The sequence below is a fragment of the Corapipo altera genome, unplaced genomic scaffold, assembly GCF_003945725.1.
Source record: "Corapipo altera isolate COAL_440 unplaced genomic scaffold, ASM394572v1 1, whole genome shotgun sequence".
Taxonomy (NCBI): Eukaryota; Metazoa; Chordata; class Aves; order Passeriformes; family Pipridae; genus Corapipo; species Corapipo altera.
The window spans coordinates 5,769,826-5,794,686 of NW_020884873.1; the positions used below are offsets into that span (position 1 = coordinate 5,769,826).

At 37.9% G+C, this 24,861-nt stretch overlaps 1 protein-coding gene across 3 annotated transcripts in view; it reads left to right on the plus strand.

Moving 5' to 3' along the window:
- Positions 1-24,861, plus strand: part of DCP1B (decapping mRNA 1B) — a 42,897-nt gene that overhangs the window by 9,117 nt on the left and 8,919 nt on the right. For all 3 annotated transcript variants that reach the window (XM_027658579.1, XM_027658597.1, XM_027658588.1), the window contains exons 4-7: positions 14,698-14,764; positions 16,944-17,079; positions 22,557-22,685; positions 23,432-24,262. In XM_027658579.1, the coding sequence (XP_027514380.1) occupies positions 14,698-14,764; positions 16,944-17,079; positions 22,557-22,685; positions 23,432-24,262 (1,163 nt within the window). The remainder of the gene's footprint in view (positions 1-14,697; positions 14,765-16,943; positions 17,080-22,556; positions 22,686-23,431; positions 24,263-24,861) is intronic.

The following is a 24,861-nucleotide window of genomic DNA, read 5'->3' on the forward strand; positions in this document are numbered from 1 at the left end:
CTAAAACTATAGAAATTCAAAGTGATTTTGGTAGAAGGGCCTTGCCCTCTTTAGGGGTATATTCTTCTCAGCCTGTTTTTTTGTTAAACAGATTTGGGTAAAGGTTTTTATAAGAAGTCTGCCTGGGCTGACTACTGCCACTTGTTCAGAATACGAATGCTTGTGGTTTACCTGCAGTTCTGTCCTTGGAGGCATTTTTGTCTCAGAGATATAAACAAACCTCTCCTCCTTCTCTCCATTCCAATTTCTCTCCTTTGATCAGCATTATAAAAATTCATCATGTATCCAGCAAGACAGAACAACAGCAGAGGTCACAATTGTCTTCCCTGAGTGTTCCTGACCTTAAAGTGAAACCTCAGTTTTGGTGAGAGTGTTGGGATGCTGACACATACCCAACAAGCATAGGTATTACTTCCCTTTTTTAAGTTACAAAAGAAAATATACATGCTGAAGATAATTAATGTTTTACTAAGAGTTAATTCTAAACCCAGAGAATGAAAGTTGCAGCATGAGCTTTGTCACGTTATTTGCTTTTTTTTCCTGAAACCTGTTATACAGTTTCTGTCCAGCTTAACTGCTTTAGAGTTTGTCAAGTGCAAATTTTCTTGACACAAGCAAGCAAGTTTCTTACTGCCTCTATTTATCAAGTGCATGGTGATGATTTATGTTTTTTCATGTGGGATGCTCTCTAGTACTCAGTTAATTGACTTTCTTCTACCTACACTCAAAAATTATGTGTTCATAGGCTAGTTTACAAAAGCATATTTAAAGGCATTACTAATTTCCTACTATGTGTCCCATATAGTTCCTCCCTTTGTGGTCTGTATTTCAACTAACTGATCATTTTAATGTGTTTAGAAAATGGTAAAAATTGCTTCAGAATGTCAAGAAAAATAATAAACTGCCCCTTGGAAGTGGTATAGATACCAATTTACATTTTTATAACTAAACCCATAAAATATGTACATTTATACATTAGATCCTTGTGCTTTCTGCCTCATTTTAATTTTCAAGGATGCCTGAAAATCTTGAATGCCCACCTACTGAGATATAAAAGTATTATTGTAACTTGATGGCATAAGTTAATACTATTTTGCAGTCGAGTATGGATGGATGTGCAGCAGTTCAGGCTCAAAGCAAGTGAGTTTTAAGATCAGGAATTGTGATTTTGCTATCTAGTGGTTATTTGGCTTGCCTGTCCTAGAGTACCAAAGCTGATACACCTGGTTTTATAACTAAACTCGGCACAAATCTATGGAAGAAGTGGATTTTTAATGTAGTGAGAGGGACAGGAAAATTTGTTTTAAAGAAGTATGCATAAATGCAAATTGATTAAAAATAAATTGACTGAAAAAGTGCCATAGGATATTGTTTTCTGTGGAAACTTTTAGTTGATCATAATTTTTTCTTTTCCTAAGTCTCTCTCTGACTGAAGCCAGCCCTGGAATAAATGACCTGCAGAGGTCCCAACCAAACTAAATTATTATTGTGATTCTAGGATTAGCAGATATTGGTTAATTCTACTTCAGAGTGTTTGGGGTTTTTTCTGCTTATTGTGGAGAGTAAATGTTCTGTGATTTAGGTTTTTAGGGTTCCAATGAAAAAAAAACCAAAAGAAGCGGGGGAACTGCAATATCCCTTTTTGTTTGTTGTTTTTAAAGAAAAATTGTTTGTACCAGTAAGTGTTTCTAAATTTAGTTTTTCCGTTTCTGCCTTATCTGTTTTCCTTAAAACTAAATAAAACCCATGTTTTTCAGGGGAATTTGTAGATACCAGTTCTGAAGGCCCTAAGTTTAAGGCATAAGTTTGGATGTGTAACACCCTGTCCCTTGTCACTCCACCCAACACAGCACAGGTATTTCTATTCAGACTTTCTTAAAAGGATGTTTGAGTTGTTTCTTCCTCACCCTTCCTACCCTGAGGGTTTGTTACATGGTGTGAAAGCCTTTGACTGAGCAAAGCAAACGATTTAGAATGGTTTTGCCTTCCTGAAGTGGCTTTTTGCTGCTGTAACTGTGATGACTGCAGCCATCTTTTTGCTCTAATGATGTGTTTCTGTTGTGCCTTGAGAGTGGTCAAAAATGAGTGTAAGGAAAAGAAGTACAGTAATCCTAAAGCAGGTTTTCAGTTCTGTGTGATGATGGAGTCCAGTAACTATATGCCAAGTGAGAAGAAACGGGCTAAGGAGCTAAGATAACAAAGCTATGTAGTTTTTTGATGGCTGGTAATTATTTTGTGTATGGTGGAATTATATCTCTGCCTGAGCAAACAAATTCGTAGGAGAAGTTACATGGAGTAGAATTAAAAACATGTATCAAGCACCCTGCTGTTGTGGATGAGTTCCTGTATAGAGTGGAAGGAGAGTAATACTGCATGTATCTGCTAGACACAGTCTTTGTTTCCCATTTATGGATGTCAGCATATAAGCAAGATATTAGCTTGTCTGGAGGTTCAGTGTTGAGAGTGTACTGCCAGTGCTGGGAATTCCGGACATCTTTTCAAGATAAGATAGGCCTATGATGCAGCAAAGCTCAAGGGTTCAAGTTGGAACAGATAATTATTTTTTTTTTCCAGAGAGGTTATTTTCATGTGACTACCTGTATACCCTCTACTTCACACACACACCTCCTTGTATAGCATAAAATAGTGAGTGTTTCAAGATCAGGGTAAACACGTACCTGAATGCCTGCATATTTCTTCTGCAAATGAGAATATTACAGAGCAAGTTGCTTTTAGAAATCTCTTGCATAACTGCCTTTTCAGCTTAATCCCTTCACATGCTAACACACATATTTAGTGTTTCCAGCTTTTGTATGTTTTAAACTTCTCAGCCTCTTTGTCCAAAAAAAACCCCAAAAACCTTTATCTTTCTTTTCCCTTATACTTGGATTTCTTTTTTTTTATCATGTCACAGTGGGAGTTGGAAAGCCATGTTCATTAGATGCTCAAAATACAATATATTGCTAAGAGAAGCCATTCATCTACTTCACAGCTTCGAGAATTACCAGAATTATCTAAATCCTGTGGTGGCATGAACACGCATTCAGGAGTTCACAGTACATTATCACCAAATATTACTCTAAGTTATTAGTGTAGTCTCCTACATTATACAGGTTGCTCTGTTTAAATAGGAAGGCAATACTCGTCGCAGCAGGCAGAGAACAGTACAATTCCTGTGCACACAACTTTGTCTTACCTCCAGGTTTGATGTAGAAGCAGTTCAGCTGAGTTTCATGCACCAGCTTCCCCTTATACTTGGTGTCAGGCTCCCCTGGCTGGTGGCTGGGGAGCGGGTGATACGCTTGCCGAACCAAGGCTTGAAACATTTTAAAATTCCAAGGAGCGCTGAAACAGCTGAACCTGAGTGTATTTTCTACAGACAGAAAAGGCACATTCCTTTTGGTCAACTTTTTCTTGCTTCTCAGTTATTTTATGCAATAGCCTTGTGCAGAAGTTAAAGCTTGAACGCTACTTTAAGTTAGTGACAACTGGATCTTTTAATCTAGAAACTATTTGCTGGCTCTTTGAAACCTCTGCAATATCTCTTGCGTTATCCTTCCTTTTCTTGCTCTTCAGTCCTAATCCTTTCCTTGTCCTCTGTGCCTTATGCTCAGTTGGAGCCTTCTCCTCCCCCTGTCGTTTTTCAGGAAAACTTGGATTGAGGAGTGAAGATAATGGGCGCCATCCACCCGTCAGCTCATCACCTCACCGAGCCACGACGATCTCTGGTTTCTGTATATCAGCACGGACTTCTCTGATAATATCCTCTTGTGCTTGAAAAAAAAATAGGTTTGTCTAGCAGAGGGTGGACTTCGCTCCTGACATAGCCAGAAAACTTCTCTTGGAATGTGAGCTTGCTCACTTGTGCTCTTTTATATGTGTGTGTATATATATAAAAATATTTGTAACCTTCTCTGAAAACATGGAAGATAAATATGTGAGCGAGCGCATCCCACAGCGCATATACAAGCTGCTCACTTCTGTCTAACATTGATTTAATAGGAGCTCTTGAGTGCCTCATCAGCGCTCCCTTCGTCAAAACAAGCCTTAAATCGGCAGTAAACAATACTTTTCAATTACAGGAGGAAAAAGGAAAGAAACCCTTCCCAAGTGTAAGATAGCATAGCCTTTAAAGGACAAGGAATGTGTTATATACAGAAACACGGTGCGAGTGCTCCACTGGAATTCCACTCAGGCTGCTAATGCAGGGTTGCTTTTTTGACTTAACTGCCTTACAAACTAGTAACAGCATTGGGCTTGATGCCTGCTGTCTGCTCTGCTTTAATGGTTGTGGCTGCAGCCCAGTTGTTGGTTTTGCTGCACAGAGCTTGCTTTAATAAAATATAAACTTTTCGTGTCATAAAGAGTTGCTTAAAATCAATCATAAAATTACCCCAGTGGGTTTTACCTGCTAGATTCATTATTTTGGACATATATAGGCCTAGCTAGGTCTTTTGGGGCCTGTTTCAGTAATCCTTTTGCAAAGCAGAGATATTATTTATATGAATAAAACCAACCAGAGATCCTGTAGCCAGGAGAAAAAAAAGTAAGAGATGTAAGACATATGCTTCAGGTCAGAAGTCAGCAATAAAGGGACAAGGAAGATTCTTGCTGTGAATCATCTGGTGTTGGTCATTATCCTAGCCAGGATATGGACTTTCAGTTTGGTGAGCTCCACCAATTCTTTTGTCTCTGCCAAACAAACTACCTTTCTGTAAAATTTTAGTATTATTTGCTAAGTAGCACACAGTGTTACATTCTCTACATGGGAATGTGTAGCATCTCTCAATTAAGAAGTTCATGAAATTTCATAATAATTAGAAAAAGGAGAGAAATAACATTGAATTTTTATGTAAGGTATCATATGCCTTCCTGCAGGGCTTTACTGCTTTCTTTTTATTATGTCTTTTTTTATTCTGGTTTCTCTCACATGAATATTTCTCTCTCTAACACTCTCTCTCTATCAGAAAACAAAGTAGATGTTCAAATTTGCACTGAGAGTTAAAAGCTGAAGGAGGGGAAAGACTGAGGAAGCAGAAGATATATTTTATTCCTAAAGGATTATAGATGAGCTAATAAAATACTTCTAAGTTCTGAAGCAAAATGAAATATGCATTTTTACTTTCTGTGTGAAAATAATACAGTTGCTGCAGTAAAAATAATCCAGTGCAAAATTCCAAATTTTTATTTAAATTCAACTATATGTCTAGTGTATATTCATGCATTCAGAGTTGCAAGGTACCTCCCAGTGCTGCTGTTGCAAAATGTCTGGCTGCTAATATAAAATTATTTTGATAAATGTGGGGGTGGGGTTCTGTTGGATTACGGGTCTAAAGTAAGGAAATGTTTACTGCTGAAATTGCATTTTCTCGGTGGCAAACTTGATCTCAGGGGTACAGTCTGTTTCTCCCTTTGTACATTTGCCCACATAGAATGTCTTGTGTTCAAGAATGCAGAAAAATCAGTAAACAAGTAAGTAATCTGAACACTGACTTCAACAGTTAAAATACAATTTTTAAAGACATACAAATATGTGTAAAAATAATTACAGAAATCAGAAGAAAAAAGCAGCGAGGTAGTTCGAGGAGGTGGTGTTTGTATCTTCATGAAAGAAATTACTATACTGCGATTTCACAAGAAAAATATAGATGAAACATTTCTATTCATACTTTAATGATCATTCAGCTTTCAGGCATGCAAAAATGCAGTGGCCATATGTGACTGATAAAGGGTTCAGGGGCGCAGTCATCTACTGAAATTTATCTTGGGAGCACAGTGTGAACCAACCCACAGCTGGAGTAAACCTGTTACTGTTTGCCTGTCGTTATGTGAGAACAAGGAAAAGCCTTTCTGGGCCTGTGAAATTCTGTTAGATCACTAAAAATTGCACGTACAGACAGACAGATGTCACTGAAGGCAATGTAACAGCTGACTGCAAGAGAAGGAATGGCTACAGAGTAGTAGAGAAGAATTCTTTGGTGTGTTGAATATAACATGGTAACAGGCTGTGGCAAAGCAATAAAAGGAAATATGTAAGATATGCTGTAAATATGAAGTAAGCGTTTAAAATCTCAGGAGGAGTAGTTGACTTTACTTTTGCCTATTTCTATGTGGATTTTTTTTTATTCTTTTTCTAACCATTTCAGAATAGAGATGGTGTAGGAAAAATCAAGAAATTCCCTGCTTCCAAAGTGGTGGTGTGTAAAGAGTATAGAAACAGAAAAATACAGAAGTGGGGTTTTTTAAAATTCTCTTAATCATAAGGTATTTCTTAGGTATTTCTTGTTATAAGAACATATATACAAGTATATACAAGTAACTAAGACTTCTGTTGTTACAGACCAAGAACTTAGTCCAGATCTGCAAGTGTATTTCCATTACTTAGGATCTGAAGGTATGCAGTAAAGAAATAAGAGATGAGATCACAACAGTCAGAATTAGAAACATCTTCTATAGTTAAAGTTGCTTATTTTCCTCATGAAGTCCTTTTTGAAGTTGTTCATTATTTTGTGGGAGTGACAGCTCATCAGACTGATTACAGCAAAAACTCAGGTTTCAGGAAAAAATTACATGCTATTGAACACCTATTTGAGGTTAAAATAATCTTCTTTTTTTCCCCTCTCTTCTGTTATACTGGAAAAAATGGAATCATCAGAGTTTGGAAAATAACTTGACCTTGAACTCGGCTCTAGCTCTGGAATTAGAGGTGTACTTTAACCTTTGGCAGGTACCTCAGAGATGCACTTTAAAAGTAATTGGGAACATATTCTTAGACTGGACTAAATTATAAATGAAAACCGTGGTGTTCAAATCCTGAGGAGTCCTCTACCAACTGTGTGTGGCACAGACAGTAGAGGAGGCTTTATCCCCACGGGACTGGAAGCCCAGATACTCCAAAAGAAACATGGAAACTGCTGCTTTTCTTAACATAATGGGAGGCAGGATGGAAACTGAGATGCAGAAGGCAGCTCTCCTTCCTGTGCTTTCAAATGAGAGCAATTTTTTTTTGTCTCCAGGAAAGTTCTCATTGCTTTTCAGTTCTAGGTACAATGTGAGATGCACACAATCAAGAAAAGAGTGTGGTTTCTAGTTTAAATGCTTCTAATTGTGATAGTCTTATGTTAGTGTAAGCTTTTCTGCTGATAGAAAATATGGATCTATATTTAGCCTAGATTTGTGCAAGGCATTTTTGTGCAGATGATTCCTGTAGATCAGGGCCTGGCTTCCTTTCAGTGTATTGAAGATGTTTTGTTGTTTGCTTTAGAAAGTTAGCAGAGAATATAGAGCTAATAAAGGTAATAGTTTCAGATGTTGAGGGGCTATGGATTTCTTTCCACTAAGCCTTTCTCTGATGGGTTTTTATTTCACAGGAAGGTTGCTTTTGTTGTCTCAGGATATTTGGATGCAGCTTTTAGCTTTGCTGCAGACTTACTCACTTGCCTTTCTAAAGTCAGTGTCTATCTCTCATTTTTCTATATCAGAACTAGAACAGAACTTTCACCCCCCATTTGTTTATCTTAATACCTCTTCACTTAGCTTTTACACTCCTTGAGTGAGACTCTTTTCCATCACAAAAGGCAGAGGAGCTCCAGCTCCAGTTTGATGGGGACATTTCGGAAGTCTATTGTGAAATAGTAATGAGAACCACTTGTTACTTAAGAGCAGCTTATAAATAAGAACAATAAAAGATTTATTAAGAACAACTTGTTATTTAAGAAGTTGATAGCCTGGCATTTACAGACTTCCTGCCTTAATTTCAGTGTCACACACCATCCTGATCTAAAAATTATTTGGAACTGATGATGCAATGGCAGGAGGTGTGACTGGAAAACCAGTGGTGTGGGGAAAAAAATAAATGCACTAAGCCAGATGGATCATAACACAGAAGCTATTCCTGTGTCTGACTAAAAATTTCTCGTTGCATCAACAGAATGCATTTTTACAGGAAATCTTGCAAACAGAGTTTGCATTTGGGCTCTTTTCCAAAAAAAGTAAAGAATCTGCTGATGGACTCTTACATCTGCTGAGCTTCATGGAAATATATGGATCAATGGACTTTAAATTTTCCTACAGAACTAACAGAACTTTAGCTTTGAGGCTATTTTAGGGGGCGTTCCAGGGAGCTAATTTTGTGTCTCTGCTACAGAGTTGATTTTTTTACCATAAAGAATTTCTGATAAATTTTTATTAAAAATCTGCCTGAAGTCAGGCTGTCACAGTAGAGCCACAGACATTATTTAGTAAACAGTTCACTATCTCTGTGTTGTCCCTTTTTTTGCCTCCTGAAATCAGAAATATTTGCTGGCTCTATCTGGAAGTCTGCAAATTAGTCACCCAACTTTCGTGACTGGTAGAGGATGGCAAGGACATTTCAGGGTCCATTCTATTAACAAAAATTGTTTCTTGTGTTGATTTTTAAGGCATAGTTCCAGGCACAATTAAACAGATGGTGGTGAGGAACTTTCTCTTGACTTCAGTAGTGTTGCCAATCATTGCCCACTCTCAAACCATTTGCTTTTGGGGGGAAGGGGTTTTGAGGGGCTTTTCCAGTTTCTTGGGGGTTTTGTTGTTGCATATTTTCGCTCTCTGTGTCTGATCACTGCTTTGCATTAACATGTCTCCAAGTAGGATTCTTTTCCCTTTAACTGGTTTGGTTGTTTTGGTGTTTGTTTTTTTCCTTGCTTGTTTGTATTTAATATTTTAAACATTTGAAATAACGGAAATACCAAGTCATCCTTTTCCCTCTCTTTATGAGTTCCCCAAGTAAGTGGATTAGAAGCTTTATCAACCTTTAAATGAAAGAACAAGTGTCTGATGATTTAACAGATTGGGTCTTTTCAGAGCTTTTTAGGAATTTAGGTTAAGCTCATATCAAAGTACACCTGAAAAACACTCTTTTGTAACCTGAAAAACTCTTCCCTTGCTTCAGTTTATTGACGTTTTTGTGCCTGAGGAGTCATAAAAGTTTCGGTTCCCCTTTAAAAACCTCCTGAAATAACAAGATATATCTAGAGCTTTATTTCCATTATTTAGAAGCAAATACATTTTTAATATATATGTTGTATTGTGCAGCTTTGCACAATGTAGAGAAGGAAGAGATCTAAAAATTCCAGTCCTGTTGATGGGCCACATTACTATCAATATGGTATAACAGGATAAAATTTAAATTTTTTTTCTAGTGTTTTGGTTTTAAGTACCTAAAGACCTAAGCAAAATGTTGTGTTTGAAAGAACTTAAAGTTCTTTCAAAGAAGAAAGAACTTCTAACTAGCTTCTAGTTAGAAGCTAGAAGAACTTTGACTCAAACTAGGAAATAGCAAAATCGGTGTTGCTTGTATGATCTCTCTGTTTATGGAATTTTATATCACGTGATCATTTTCTTTTGCAATAAGGACTTTGTTTCAGTTATCAAACAGTCAGAATGATGTTCACATGAAGAGTGGCTACTCAGTGTTCTGGCTTTTTTCTCATAACTGACACATGGGTCTCTTGCTCTGTTATGTGCCACTGCGCTAGGGACAGAATTATTAATTGCTTTTTTCTTATTGTTTTCTGCAAAAATAATCAGTATAAGAGCTGATAACTCGTGAACAAACTGAACTGTTTTACCTTGCTCAAATTAGAAATATTATTCTCCCCATTTTGCAAATTGGGATCCTAGGGCAGAGTAGTTAAAATTATAGAGACCAATTAAATAAGGGGTGCCTGACTTCCATTATTCGAGCCAAAGTTTTCCAGTATACTTATTATTCACGTGATCAAAACCACTTCTTACAGACTTGGATTTGATTGTGCTCGTAAGTAGCTGGTGTTTTTGCAGGTCATGCACTCAAATCTTACCCAGAGGTCTGGGATCTCAAATCAAACACTGGGAAATGAGGCACACACAGTCAGTGCAGCCACTTAAGATGACATTTCACAGCTTGTGTAGCATTGCACAACATCTCTGGGGCAGCATCAGAGATGGAATTCAGCTTCCCAAGAGAGTGTGCAGTTGCCTCAGCTGCAGGGTTTTTTGTATTTGCTTTCCTTTGTTGCAGTCCTCTCTTGCATTGTGTTGTAGAGCTTCAACAGGCAAGTTTCCTGCACCTCTTGAGCCTGAGCAAAGTAGGTGGAACATCATATGCTTGTATTGTGACTGTAAACATCATGGGCAAAAGAAACACACTTACACTGGAGTAGAGGAGCACAGAATTAACATGGCATGCTTTAGTTCATGTTTTAGGTGAAGAACTGGTAGATTAAAAATTATTATTGGGGATATAACTCACTTTGGTTCCTTTTTCAGTAGGTGCTGCATAGACCATACAAATTAGGGGCTGCAGTATTTTAAAAAGTACTAGGAGAAGATATGCAAGCATTGATAGTTTGCTGAAGAGGCAAATATTACAGGAATGGTAGACAGCAAAGAGAAAAGACAACCAACATGAAGATGTCTGGCTGTCATCTAAGATGTGTGTACAGAAACTGCTTTTTAATATAGCAAAAGCATGGATTTACATATTCAGGAGCAAGAGTCTAGACCATACCTAGGGAATAAAGTACCTTAAGAAGCGTGATATAAAACATGAAAGTTTAAGAACAATTTTATTTATGTATTTATAATGCCAGCAGGGTATGGGGGAGTCTCTAGTCAGTAGTTATTTCCGTAGCAATTTTTACCAATCTTAAATACTTTATACAGTCTGTGCAGCAATAGCTTAAAAATCGTGTGTTCCAGGTACAGCTTTGGTAATGGAAACATCTAGCCAATAGAAGGCAAAAAAAGCTAATAGCTGGAAAAATAAAGAGTAAAACAAATACTCCTAGAGAATGCTGTCCTTTGTAATAGAATATTTAATGTGAATGATTCAAGTTGATAGGAAATTCTGCATTATCATAATAACTAAATAAATGCTTCAAATACTGAGAGGTTAGAAATTGTTATCCATAATTCTGGTAGATAGCAGCTGTCAGCTTCTGCTTATAAATAGTATCAAGTGCTCTAGTGTTTGTGAGGACAGGAGAAATCCATAGCCAAAAAATGAAAATTGTAAGGCGGAAGCTGTAGAATTGGCTCTGAAGTCGTGATTTAAAACTTAAATAGTGTACTTCCTGAAATTCAACCACTGAGCTATTAAAGGAGCTTCACAGATTTTGTTAAAATTCTTCAGTTTTGATTTATGGGTAGTCTACCTTTTTCAAATTCTAAAAATTCTAAAGACTGATATCGCTTAATATTTAATAATTTCAATTAGATTATTTCAGTCATTTATTTAGCTTCCCATTCAATATTAATTGGATCTTCTTGATTCGATAGCTGCATTATATCCTTCTAGCTTTGTGTAATCTTGTTAAGAACATTGTAATTTTGGTGCTTTCTTTTTCCTTTAATGTCATCAATTGACTTTGATTTTTTTTTTTCCTGTTTTTTACAATAATCTCTTCTTGGGTAACTTTCTGGTTGAAGCTGGGCCTAAAAGTGACTTAATATTTCCTCTTCTGTTCAGCAGTAGAAAAATTTGCTTTTTCCTCTGCTTTTTCATGATGTATCTTTGATGTAAATATTTTAGTGAAATTACCACTCTGCAGATGATACTTAGGTCAGGAATTCAGTTTTGTCAAACAGTCTGATAGAGAGGGAGGGCAGATAAAAGTAATCTGTTTAGATTTAATCCTGATAAGACATGCAGTGTTTTCAGGATGGTAGAAAGCTTGCAGTGAAATTGTTATTGTGTGTGTACAAGTGTGCCAGGTTCACCACTTGACAGTTACAGTTCATAATTATCTTGGGTTCTTTTTCTGCTCGTGGGGTTTTATGTGTTGTCACACACATCAGAACTCTTTTTGCCATTTTGTGTTCATCATTAATCAAGGTGGAGGCCATTAATACACATTTTTACTACTACTATTTATACTTTTTTCTCCCTTAAATGCAGCTTATAGCAGAATATAGTACTGTAGTGTGAATTTACACCATGGTTACTCCAGGTATCTCAGATGCCCACAATTTACTGCCTTCTCACCAGTGCCTCATTCTCTCAGGCATGAAAGAGCTCATAGTATGTTGTGCTGCCACAAATGGAGCAGCTGAGTGATTATTTCTCAGTGTATTTCTGAAGTGTTCATCTGTTCTGGGCAGATGGGAGAAGTGTGGAAGGAAGAAGGGTAGAACTGTCCACTTCTGAAAGATTTTACTCCCGACAGGGTGAGCTGTAAGCTCAGAGGTTGTTGGGCTTTGGTCTTAGCTCGCTTTCAGCCGTGCTTCCTAATCTGAGTTGAAAGTACCATTTAACTGAGGTGAGAAGGTAACTGTGAGTGGGTTTGAAGCTCAGCTGACACCTAGGCTGAAGGTCTCTGGCTCTGCAGTATCCTGACTTAAAGCTGGAGTTAAGGGTGGTGGTTTGGTTTGGTGGGACAGACTCGGTGTCCTTATTCTGTGATCCGAAATGGGTTTGTATTTGTTGGAATTCTATTTCAAAATATTAGTTGTAGTTCTGTAAAATCTGAAATGGTCTGTTATAGTGGTTATCAGACAGTTTACTTGTGTTTGTCACTGAGTTGAAGTAAACTAGTAAACAGTTTACTGTTGATTCCAACAGTAGTTGATTCCAGTCTTTCAACTTTTAATGGCCAGAAGCCCTGCAGCATTTCCAAGGGACTGTCAGCATTCAGATTTATTAGATATTCATAAATAGTCTATGACATGTTTGATCAGTTGGCCAAAAGGTGAAGCTGCTCAACCTGTGTTTCATATTGATGGTGCCACCAGCTGTGGCAGACATAAAAAAATCTGAGAAGATGAAGCAGATGGCCAAAATTTCATCATTACTCTTCAACAAGGGAGACTTTTTTAGAACGAAGAAGAATCTTGATTAAAACCAATTTGATTTGTCTGGGGCTCTCAGTCTGCTTGCTGTGTTGTTGGATTGAAGAATATGGGGTTAATTGTGATTTGGACAGTAAGTTTTCAAATGTGTTTCATCAGAAGAATGTGTAGTTTTGCATAACAGGTTGGTGTTTTGGAAACTTGTGAGTTCACACACTCTTCTACAGATTCACAATTTATTATTGGATGCCTGTTGGAATGTGCTAGAATATTAATGTATATTTTCATGCATATTTTAATATTTATGTTAAAAACACTGAGACTATTTGTGCAGTTCAGCTCTTATGTTGCATGTTTGTGGAACCACTGGTGCGTATTATGTTACTTGCCTTTTTTAGGTGAATAATAGAAATCATCACACTTTTCATTAGTCATAGAAAGGACAGTACAACTTTTAAAAGTCAATTTTTGTATTTCTACAGGGTGTCTTTTGGTTTTTGGGGTAGTTTAGACTTTTCACCAATGTGCTGCATTAAACAGTTTGAACCATTTTTAGTTCTACAGAAGACAATACACAGCTGAAAAATTTGAGGGGGAACGGAGAAAAATATTAACTTGTGTCTTACAAGCAGCTGTACATTCGTTTTCTTTCCAAACACTAACAAAGCCAACATACACTTCATGTGCCACGGGTTTGGCTCAGTGGAATTGAAGGAGTTATTGCTTTTGGATTCTGCTGATCTAAGGAAATATTACATCATCGGGGTCAGTGTTGCAGTTGTTTTTAAGCAGGTACTCAATCCATTTCAAATGAAACCCATTTTCAAACAAAATCTAGCCACTACTGTGTTTGAAGACATATTAAGAACTGCCATTTCTTGGTAAGGTTAAGGGAAAACTCTTGCCTGCAGTAGGGTAGGAGGGGGAAGGGGGAAGAAACACAGCACCTACCTCTTTGGTGCCATGAACATGGATGGTGCACAAGGTTGTGGTGATAGAGGTGGGAAGATCTGTGTTAAGCCTTTGTGCTCCTGCCTTCCTCTTCTCACAGCAGATGCCTGAGGTTAAAACTAGGACAGTTACCCTGACAAATGTGGACAGATTGTTTTGAGACAGTGTTGTAGATTTATTCCCAGGCTATCTTACCAGAGCTATATCACATGGCTGTGAGTGGAAAAAAGCTCCCTGTTTAGGATGATTATGGAACCTGCACTAACTACAGTCCCATTATGGTTCTTATGATCATGATGGTTTCATTAGCAGTGTGTATGTTTGAAAATCTTGAACTACTAGTAAATTCAAATCTGTTGTTGCTGCAGACCCTTACTTTGGTGAAGATCTAAACTTATGCATAGAATTCTAATCTTGGGGTTGGCTGCAGATAATTACTCCTGTTGTGGTGAAAATCATGGGCAGCATTATAGGAAATCTACAGGGAGGCAGAGCTGTGTTCCTACTACTTCAACAACTTTGATAGGATAGACCTGAACACTGTTGAAAGCTAAACAGATTTTCCTACTTATGTATGCATGCAACACTCCCTGCAGTAAGCTAGTCACTGGAGTCTAATGGATGTGATATGACAACTGAAAAAAATGACAAAGATTTTAAAGAAAAAAACCCCGCTGCTTTAGTGTTCTGAAGAAAAGAATCAAATACCTTTGCCTCTATTGAATATGTAAGAGCTTGTAATTTACATGCTTAGAAATGTGCCTTTGATCTTTTCTGATTTTTATAGGATCTCAGGTGTCTTTTTTTTGTTTATAGATGGGGAAAACATAAGACAGAAATAAATTTTAGAATTTCTTTACAGGTCACTTTTAAATATCTACCAGGTAGAATTGCTGTCTGAGGAGATTCTCATAGTTTGTGTTTGATGTGCATTTGCAGTGTCCATATATGGGATTTGGTTTTATGATAAGGAAGAATGCCAAAGAATTGCAGAGCTCATGAAAAAGTAAGTGATGGGTAACCAAGACTTTTTTATGTGCTTTTTTTATGTATGTATTTCTGTACATACATGCACATTATATTTCTAGAATGATCGTACCTTTCTGCTTTAAACCTATATTTATAAACTTTGTTGCAATTGTCAAGCCTGCATTTTGTATGATCAGAAATAAGTCACTGTATTGCAATACTTTTTCCTAATTTGTAGTGCAGCTTTCCGGCTACATCCGAGTGTAACAGTTGATATGATTTATTTCCTGATGACTCAGAGATCTGTTTTGAAGAATTGTATTCTTTGGGGGTTTAATATATTTTTCAGTTTGGGGAGATTTTGTTTTTCAGTGTTACTGTTACCTTTTTTCTTCAATCAAGGTAAGTGCAGGCTATCTTGAAGGCATAATATATTAATGCAATTTCTGTGGGTTTTGTCCTGTTTGTATATCATGATTGAATTCCTGCTTCTTCATTTCTTAGTGTTATGTACAAAATTCACTTTGGTTTTGGAATATAAAGCAAGACTTCAATTATCTTTGAATTTCTTACTTTCATGTACATAAAGATGTTGTTATTTTATACATATTACAGAAGCTTTAGTTTTGCAGTCAAGTTGGAGATCACACAGAACTATATTCTCAGCTGGTTTTTAATATAAGAATGTCATGGATAGTTTTTTCCACTCTCACTCCTTTCTTCATGTGTCCAGGATGGACAAGGCTCATTCTTCTCCTCTGCCCTCAGGCAGCCTAATTATGGGCTGGTTTGCAATGAGCCTTTTCTTATGACTGTGTTCTGCAGGATTTAATGTTTGCTTGGAGGAGGAAAGAGCTGAAGTCTCACAGATTTTATCAGTATATGCAATCTAGATTTTTTAGAGCTATAATGTGGAGGATATGCTGAAGGGGCTGGGTAGGGACAGGCAGTGATTGGATATTCCAGTTTCCTGTGGTATACAGGGCTGGACATATCATTGCATCACAAATCTTGCAAGGGACAGGAGGAGGGATGATGTAGAGCCACGTCTTTATCATCCCAAGCGAAGCCACGGGAAGTGGGTACAGTCAAGCTGTGACAGTATTAGGTGCTAACAAAGCACAGTGCAAAGACCTGTGGAACTCTCCTTTTCAGGTCATCTGTCTCAGTCCTAACAGCTTCTGTAGCCAGAGGCTTGCTGAGGGAGTGACATCAAGTTTGATTGGCAAAGTTGCCAAGTGCCCAAAAGCCCATTTATGTGCCCTGCAGTACAAGTCCACACAGGGCTCATCCTCACACATCTCAATTCATAGCAAAGTGCTCTGACTCTCCTACTGCTATGTTCCAGGTAGGATTTGTGATAAAATACTGGATGGGAAGGTACTCATGTTTCCTCTGTATATCCTTTTTTAAAGTACTACCTGCTGCTTTTCATTTTGCAGTGACAAAACATTGTGAAACACTGACTGTGACAGTGGTGAGGGTTTGTTTAGTGGGGTTTGTTGGTTTTACTGTATATCCTACAGCTCTCAAATGAGTCAGTTGTGACCTAAGAAATAATTGATGGGGATGAATTTACAGAAATAAGCAATGAACCCCAGGAAACCCAGGTTTTTGACAGCTCGTTTTAGTTAACTAGCTCAAGTTTCAGTTGGTGGTGATTAGGTGCTCTCAAACTGGTAATTTACTACAATAAAACCTAGTTTTCAGAGGATTCATGCAAATGTAAACCACATGTAGTGGTTTATAATAGCAGTATTTCATATAGATAAAAAATACCCTGTTGCTCAGCCAATTGGCTGCGTGTTTTAATTCTCAGCATTCTACAATAATAGTAAAACAGCTGGGGCAGGAAATTGGTCATTTGCTAGTAGTTAATGCCTGATTTGTGTGTGTTTGCCATCCTCCACCACCAGCAGAACTGAATAACACTATAAATTCCCTGCTCCTTCTGGATATAGAAATTGTGACTCAGTTACAGAAATTTTATTCTATGGTCCGGTGTATTCAAGATGGGAGCAAATTGATCTCATGTCAAATTATGGATTTATATAGATCTTTTAATAGAGGTCTTTTTAATACATGCTTTAATGTAGATGGGGAAAACAAGAATATTTGAGTTTCAATTAAGCATTGCCCGGTAGTTGTGGTTAGACTTTTTATATTTTATCTGGTTTTTTTGTCTTGTATACTCTCCTCTCCCCTCCAACTTTCAGCCTCACTCAGCAGGAACAATTCAAAGCACAGCAGGGCACAGGAACAGGAGTGTCCCCAATGCTTATGAACTCTGCCAATAACAAAGAAGTGGATATCTTACGGATGCTTACCAAGGCCAAAGATGAGTATACCAAGGTGAGACTTTGCTGTTTAGGAAAAGAGGATGTTTCTTTTGGGCAATGCTATGATGCCAACATGCTCCTGCTTTACATTATGAAACATAAAAGGTTTGATTTTGGTTTGTTTCCTTTTTGAATGATTTACTCAAAAGCGAAGCTGCTTTTGGACAGTTTGCTCTCTCATTTTGTGGAGCAGCTGGTAGAAAAGTTCTGACAGAATTTGCTAAGGGTTCAAAAGAAATAAATGCCATCAATAAAAACTTCTGGAAGGAGAACATGTATGTGATTGATTATTTGTTGAATGGTAGAGGGTAAAAACAAGTATAAATTGCCTTTCATTTTTATCCTTAGATCTCCTGTGCTTATTGAGTAGCACCTTGTGCCCTTTTTCTGGGTGATGTGTTCACCTGGTAACAGTTTCTGAGGTTTGTTCGAATGACTTCGCTCAGAGGAGGCCTTTGACAGTGAAGTTACTGCTTTTAATTGTGGTTGTTAGCTACTTTCAGACACTAATGGAAGGAAATGAAAAGGTTGAAATGTAGTATGGTTTCAGCCCATGTGCTTCTTTGGTCTTCTGAGGCTTCTAAATAAAGAAGTAACTAATGGACTAATAATGTTCTCTATTATTGAGCAATCAAAAACGTTTTACTTTGGGGAATAAAAATCTAATAATTTTAACTATTCATATATAAGCTGCAAATTGTTACAGAGCCTGCAGGTTCCTGCTGCTGTTTCCTGTACTGCTTATGTGCTGTCATGCAATAATAAAGCTCATAAGTGTTCTGAGTCTAGAAATATATATCTCTTTTTTTCTCTCTTTAAATTTCGTGTGTTTATTTTTTTCTGAAATGTAGCTATGAATAACATCCTCAGAAAGATAATGGCAAACTCTTTGAGTTATGGTGAAATGTAGCCCTTTTTGTTGTGGTATAGTTTCTTTTGAAGCCTGGGGACTTTGTATTTTCTGATTTAAAGTATTAAATCAGAGTTAATTAAACACTTCCAAAACCAGGTATATTTTCTGTGTTTTAATACTGAATCTTTATCTAGTGTTGGCATTAGAGAGTGTGATCTGAGATGTTACCAAATGTTTAAGAGGTTTCCATTAAATAATCTTAAAATACTGTAAATGGAAAACTGGAAAAATATTAAGCTGTCTTCAGATTCTATGAAAAGGAGGTAATAAATCTAAAAGAACTTACCTTCCATTTCTACATTAGCACACAGAAAATCAAGACAAAGAAGAGGAAATGCTGTTGTTTAAATAACAGCTTTTAGGACTTTTCCCTTTGCAGATAAGATCTTTTGAAAACTTGCTTCTTACTTCATCTTTTAATCTTTGTGCATTTAAGGGATTGCCAAGAAAATAAAAACTAACATGATAACTTCCTCTTCATCTGGAACATGAGTACTAGGAGTGTCTTACCTCTTAAGAGCAGGATATGTGTGATTTCTTGTCTTGTTAGCAATATAAATTTCAAAAGAGTGTGATAGATAAAAGCAATGACAACCATTTTTGTACTTAATGTCAATATATTTTGGAGCATGTTTTGGCTGCTTTATGACATCTGCTTTATTGCCAGTGCATGTATTATGAATTAAAATGCTGACGTGCTAAAACCAGTTATGAAATACGTTGTGCTCCTTTTTGAATTCTGTATTGTTCCAGTGGAGAGGGTGTTTTAAAGTATTGGTAGAACACCAATTTTCTTGGTGTTCTTTTAAGAAAATTTGTTCAATTTTTAGTGGTGTAACTGATTTTGAAGGGTATATCTTGTTCCCAAGATTTAGAGGTTACGTGCAAAATAAAATACACAGGCCCCTCCTCCCTTTTTTTTGTTTTTAATGGAGCTTTAAGATGCTAAATCACTGGATTATTTTTTGAAAACTGTGCTTCTTATGCACTTGTCTTCTCTTGATCTCTGGCAAGAAAAGGTGATGTTAACTGGCCTTATAATGATAGCCAGGGAGATACACAGTACAACAGCTCTGAGGGTACAGAACAAAGCATGACAAAATGTGTTTCTCCTTAACCATTGTGCCTTGTACAGCAGGACAAGCTCTGGTTTTAGCTCTGTGCTGCACAGATCTTCTCCAGCATCTACCCACTTACCACACCATCTTTGATTCAGTAAAGGTCAAATTAAGTGGATGTCCTTTCTCTGCTTGATGTGTCCAATATAACTGAACCTTCCTTCTTCATTACTAAGGACACCCAACCATTTGATGAGAACATAATTTCTGGTGGTGTGTAAGCATGACCTCTGGACTTCTGTTTGTGTTCTTTGCCTGCATCTTCACTGGTTTTAAGCAAAATGTTCCACTGGTACTGCCCTGACCAAACAAGAATGTAGTTTCAAAGTTTTCATGTGTCTTAGCTTTTGGTTTGTTGACTGTGTGAGAGACTTGATGGCAGGATCCAGAAGGTCTAGCTTCCCTGAGAGCACTGCCATGGGCAGCCTAGATGATGCAAAGTTGACATTACTGTGCTTAAACAGTCTGAAGTGGTTCCATGTGTCTCACTTAAGCAGAGCTTTGACTGGAAAGCCTTGCTGCTACTGTTCTTCTGGGAGACAGTTCTTATCCTTTTTAGTTACTCTCTTCTGCTGAGCACCCTGTACACCTTCATGTGACTGTTCATTAATGTCATTTTGTGGCTGCACTACATCAGGTAGGTGGAAATCCTCGCTTTCCACGGCCTTTTAGGTCTGCACTCAAGCTCTGACTTCAAAGCCCACTTCATTTCTTTCAGCGCAGACATCAATTCACAAAGCTCTTCCAAGTTCCATCAAGCTGTAGCTGATATTCTTTCCTTGTATCAGACCTTCTAGCATCTCCTCCTTATTCTTGTCAGTTCTTTGTAGCTCACATGTCTCAGTCAGGTTTTCACTACAGAGCATAAGATTGGGATGTGACGTGGTATTTGCCTCAGGAGAACTGCAGTGCTGAGCTTCCATGCTTATCCATCATCTGTTTCCTTTGGCTCAGTTTGAGCTTCATGTCTTGCAGGTAGACTATGAAATCCCACAACACAGAGCAGCTGTTTTCCTCAAGTGTCTCTGCCTACACCAAACTCACCAAAACATCCTCGGTGACGTTCTTGCGCTTTTTGATTCGCGTTCACCGCGTTTTGTTCCAACGTTGCCCAACCTTTCTTTGGCTTGATCTTAGAACCTTTTGATTTCTTATGCATCCTTTGTAGGAGCATAGTTTTGAACAAGACAAAGTCAAATGTTGTAGCTGATGAGTTCTGTCACTAAAGAGCATGGTGACATTTCTTTCATGCTGCTTTTTTCTGTTTGTTGATGATGACATCTGGTACCTTCTTTACCTGTCTACCTGACAGTTGCTTAAAATGTCATGCTGGTGCTCCTAACTTACTCATCAGCAAGGCCATGCTCCCCATCTGCCAAAATGGCCTTATATTCTGAGCTCCAATAGTCACAGATTCTTTTGAAATCATCATAGGCTTTTTTTTCTCTTCAATGCACTATTTTGTGTTTGATACCAGCCTAGTAGCCATGTTATTAAATCACAACAATGATACCAAGTCAGGTCAATGTCATTCTCTATAGGCCTTTGTGTATACTGATGTTCATTTTGCTGAGGAATTTGGTCTGAAAAATGCTTATATAATGTTAACTCTGTTAAACTCTGCTGCTTCTCGCCTCATTTTTATGTGCTTAGTTCTGTGATCATGCAGAGTATGACAGTGGAATCTAAGGTATTTATGGTTTCTGAAGAATTAAGCTTTTTAAAATACCCCAAGGAAATAAGGATATTATTTAAGTTCTGCAGAACTCATTGTGAAATATTCAAGAGTATGTTATCCACCGTGTTAAAGAAAAAGCTTATATGGGTTATGCTGAAAAATAGCAATAAGAAGGAGGTATGTTGAAGAAAAAGCAGCATCATTAGAAAGAGAACAGTTTGGGAGAAAAAAGCTATTTAACCTTGCTGAAGTGCAGTTTTGGTCTACGTAGTATCATGTAGGATCTGTCCAATCTGAAAAACAAAATCTTCTTTGGTTGTTTTAGTATAGATCAAATAGGGGCTTCATGCTCACAAAGTGAGTCTTCATCACTCCAAACTTTCTCACCAGCCTCAGGGGCCTGGGATTCCTGAGGACAAATGTTGCAGAGAAAGCATTCAAGACCTCCTAGAGCCCCTTAAGTCCCCAGGAGAACTCTGGTTCTGCTTTACTGAGCAGCCCTGGCACCAGCATGTCTTTGTTTGTTGCTGCAGTAGGTGTCAGAAATCGATTAAATGATGAGTTTTGTATATTTGAGAGTGGGGGTTATTTTCTCACCTAGCCTAAGGAGCCAAGGAGTTTGTCTCAGAAAGTTCTGGAAAGAACACTGGCATTTTCATAATCTCACAGCAGTGACTCTGCTGTGTGCCCACATAGTCTGCCCAGCCCAGAATTCTGTTCCCAGTAACACACAAGACTGGGCTTTTTGGAGGAAAGAATGAGAAACCAAAATTGATCATTCCTCACCCAGCCATTTGTCCTGCAGTGTAAAATTAGAGCCCATCAAATTCAGATAATTAACTGTGAATATTATTGTTGGATAGAATTAACTTTTTGTTAGATAATTCTTCTCAAAGTCTTTCCAGTTTTTTGGTTTCAATTGTATCAAGTGACAATGACTTCCAATATACTGTTTTCTTTTCTACTGACAGTAGCATTCTTTGTATACCCAATTTTTTTTTAGTTTCATTGACTATATTCTTATACTTTACAGTGTAAATAGGAGCATCTTATTCACCTTTTCCTTTTCTATCTCTTTCATGCAGCATTTTCTGTGGGTTTTCTCTGAATTAAATCATGCCCTTTTCATATGGCAGTCATTCCATGTCCCTGATCACTTTTAGTTATTTGTCTCTGCCCATCTTTTTATAAATTTGTTATTAATATTGTCATATTTAATAAGGAAACATACTGATTTTACAAATTGATTAAATCTTTCATTAATTTTCTGTGCAGGTATATGCATCCTCCAAGTTCCCAAAAACTGAAGATTTATGTAAAGGAGTTTGAGTTATAATTCTGCTTTTTAAAAAAAGCATTTTAAATCTTCTTTATGGGCACATTTATCCTTTATGGATCTGAACTACTTCTAGCTGCCTATTGATGCAGGAAAAGCATGTCTGTTGCTTGGTTTCTAAAGTGCTTTTAAAAATTATTTTATGTTCTGTTAAGTGCAGGAAAAGCAGAAGATCAAAAAAAGTACTGAGATTTAAATTAGAGGGAGGTCTCATACTAGGGAAATGTTGGAATCAAGTGTTCATTTTTCATATGCCTCGTGGTTCCAGAAAATTAGGTTGCAGTTGTTATAGTTTTTCCAGTAGCATGATACTTCATAATCAGTGCTGGAATTAGCATTTTTGGTTATTGAATACCTGTTTATGTCTGTATTTTACTACAGTTGCGAACTATGGGGAAAAAGGGTATTGTCACACCTGCTAAAAGATACTTCTTTTCTGTTGCAGTGTAAGACCTGCTCAGAGCCAAAACAAATAACCAGTTCCTCTGCAATCTATAACAACCCCAACCTAATCAAACCGATTCCAGTGAAGCCTAGTGAAAACCAGCATCAACGACTCTCTCAGCAAAGCAAGGTAAAATGAGCTGTGTATTTTCTGACTAGTGCTTCTGTAATCAAGTAACCCTGTAGGAATATTTATTTGAGTGGGAAGGTCAGTGCAGGAATCTGAGATGGAACCACTGTAAGGAATGATTTTAATGCACAACTAATCTGTTTTATAAAAGCTCCCCAACCCCCATACGATGTGGAAGCACGTGAATTACAGACATGCTATCCTGATGCCACAAAGAAATATTAGTCTTTCAAATTTTAGATGCTTCTTTGATCACAAGTTTATCTAGTCAATTGCTGGACCACAGCTTTTGTGTTTATTGTGTTTTCTTTAGGTAAAATAATTTAATCTAAATAAAGAAAAGTCTCAATATATCTTCAAGCCAAATCACACTGCCAAATCCTAAAAACTGAGTTCAGCTGTGACCAGCAGGTGCACAAGAAGCAGCCCTACTTCATACACAGGCAGATTTCTGTCTCTTACTAATATTGCACTGATGGCTGAAAGAGAAAATGCTCTCTCATGATATTTAAAGCAAAGCCACTGCTATATCTCAGATTCAGTGATTTTTCTCCCACATTAGCAGCTTGGCAGCAGTCTTCTTGCCCTTCCTATGTGACAAAACTCTTAAAAATCCTCTTGGGGAAAAAAGAGCATAGCAGTTTTCTCAGCTTTTCCTTGAATACCACTGGCTAAATATTGTCACCGCTTAATGCAACTTAGGCACGAGGGAACTACGCTTACTCTTTTCCTTTGTCCCCTCACAGAATGCTGATCCTGAACCCCAGCACTTGTCTCTGACAGCGCTGTTTGGAAAGCAGGATGTCTCAGAACCGCTTAACAAGCAGCACCAGGAGAACCTTCCCGTCAGGCAGGGTGTGGTACGTTCGCTGTCCTACGAGGAGCCCAGCAGGCAGTCGCCGTCTGCAGAGAAGCAGCTCTGCCCCGCCATTCAGAAGCTGATGGTGCGTGGGACAGACCTCCACCCCCTTGCCGAGTTCCCTGAGAACCGGCTCTGTGAAAACGGCAATATCCACCCCGCGGGGGAGACTTTCACAGGACTCTTCCAGCCTGTGACCTCTCACGGTATTGCGACATCTCATGTGGTTCAGGATGCTGCTGGCACTCAGAGCTTGCTGCAGAAATTGCAGAGTCAGTCGGGGTCAGTGACAAAAATGGACCCCGGTGTGACAGCACCTGTGAACTCGACGGCTTCCGTGTTCAGCAGGACTCCTGCTGCTGTGGGAGCCCCAGCAGCGACAGGGAGTAACATGAGCCAGCCACCTTTGGTGTATTTCAACGGGTCCCTACCGGGCCAGACTTTAGAGGCTCAGACACTCGGTAAAGAGCAATCCAAACTTCCCAGACAGCCACTTTCTCTCTCTGGCAATCAAACAGCCAGTTCTGGGGTGATTTCACCTCAAGAGTTACTGAAAAAACTCCAGATAGTGCAACAAGAGCAACAGTTGCACGTATCCAGCAGACCAACGTTGGCAGCTAAGTTTCCTGTTGTTACTCAGACTACAAATACACTGAAACCACTGGATTCCTGGATAGAAAAGGCACCGGGTACAGAAAAACAGAGTGCACTCTTTCAGGTAAATGGGAACTTTAAAAATTTTAAATAAATAAACAAAATTCTAGCAGTCTTTTAAACTTGATGATTTATTATGTTAGTCTTTGCCTCATTTTGGCCAGCATATTCTTGTAACTGTCTTACCGCATGTTGCATGTCTTTCATTTTGCAGGTGATACTTTAACAACATCAGGTAAGTTCTGATTTACCAAAATGTGGTATTGTAAGTATTGAAGGCCACATCTCTTGCACATCAGTGATGACCAAAAAATACTGCAGGGTTGGGTTTTTCCAGAGGCCCTTTGAAAAGTCACCTACTTTTCAGTTCCCATATTTAGTCTCAGGCTGTTGTGTGTCATTGCTGGTTAATGAGTGTAATATTTTGGGTTTAATAATTTTTTCTACAAAATTAGTTATAGCTTTCTCTCTGTAGATATGCATTCTTCTGTATTCCAGTTGCTAAAGATGCCTAAAAGGTCCCTTGTTTTCTAACAGCAGCTTTCTGAAGTGTTTGTATATTGGTGAATTAGTTGTCTTGTCCCACACCTGTTACTTCTAGCTATTCATTAGCTATTCTTTTTTGTTTGCTATCTATTATTTTGAAAAAAGGTCTCGTACCTA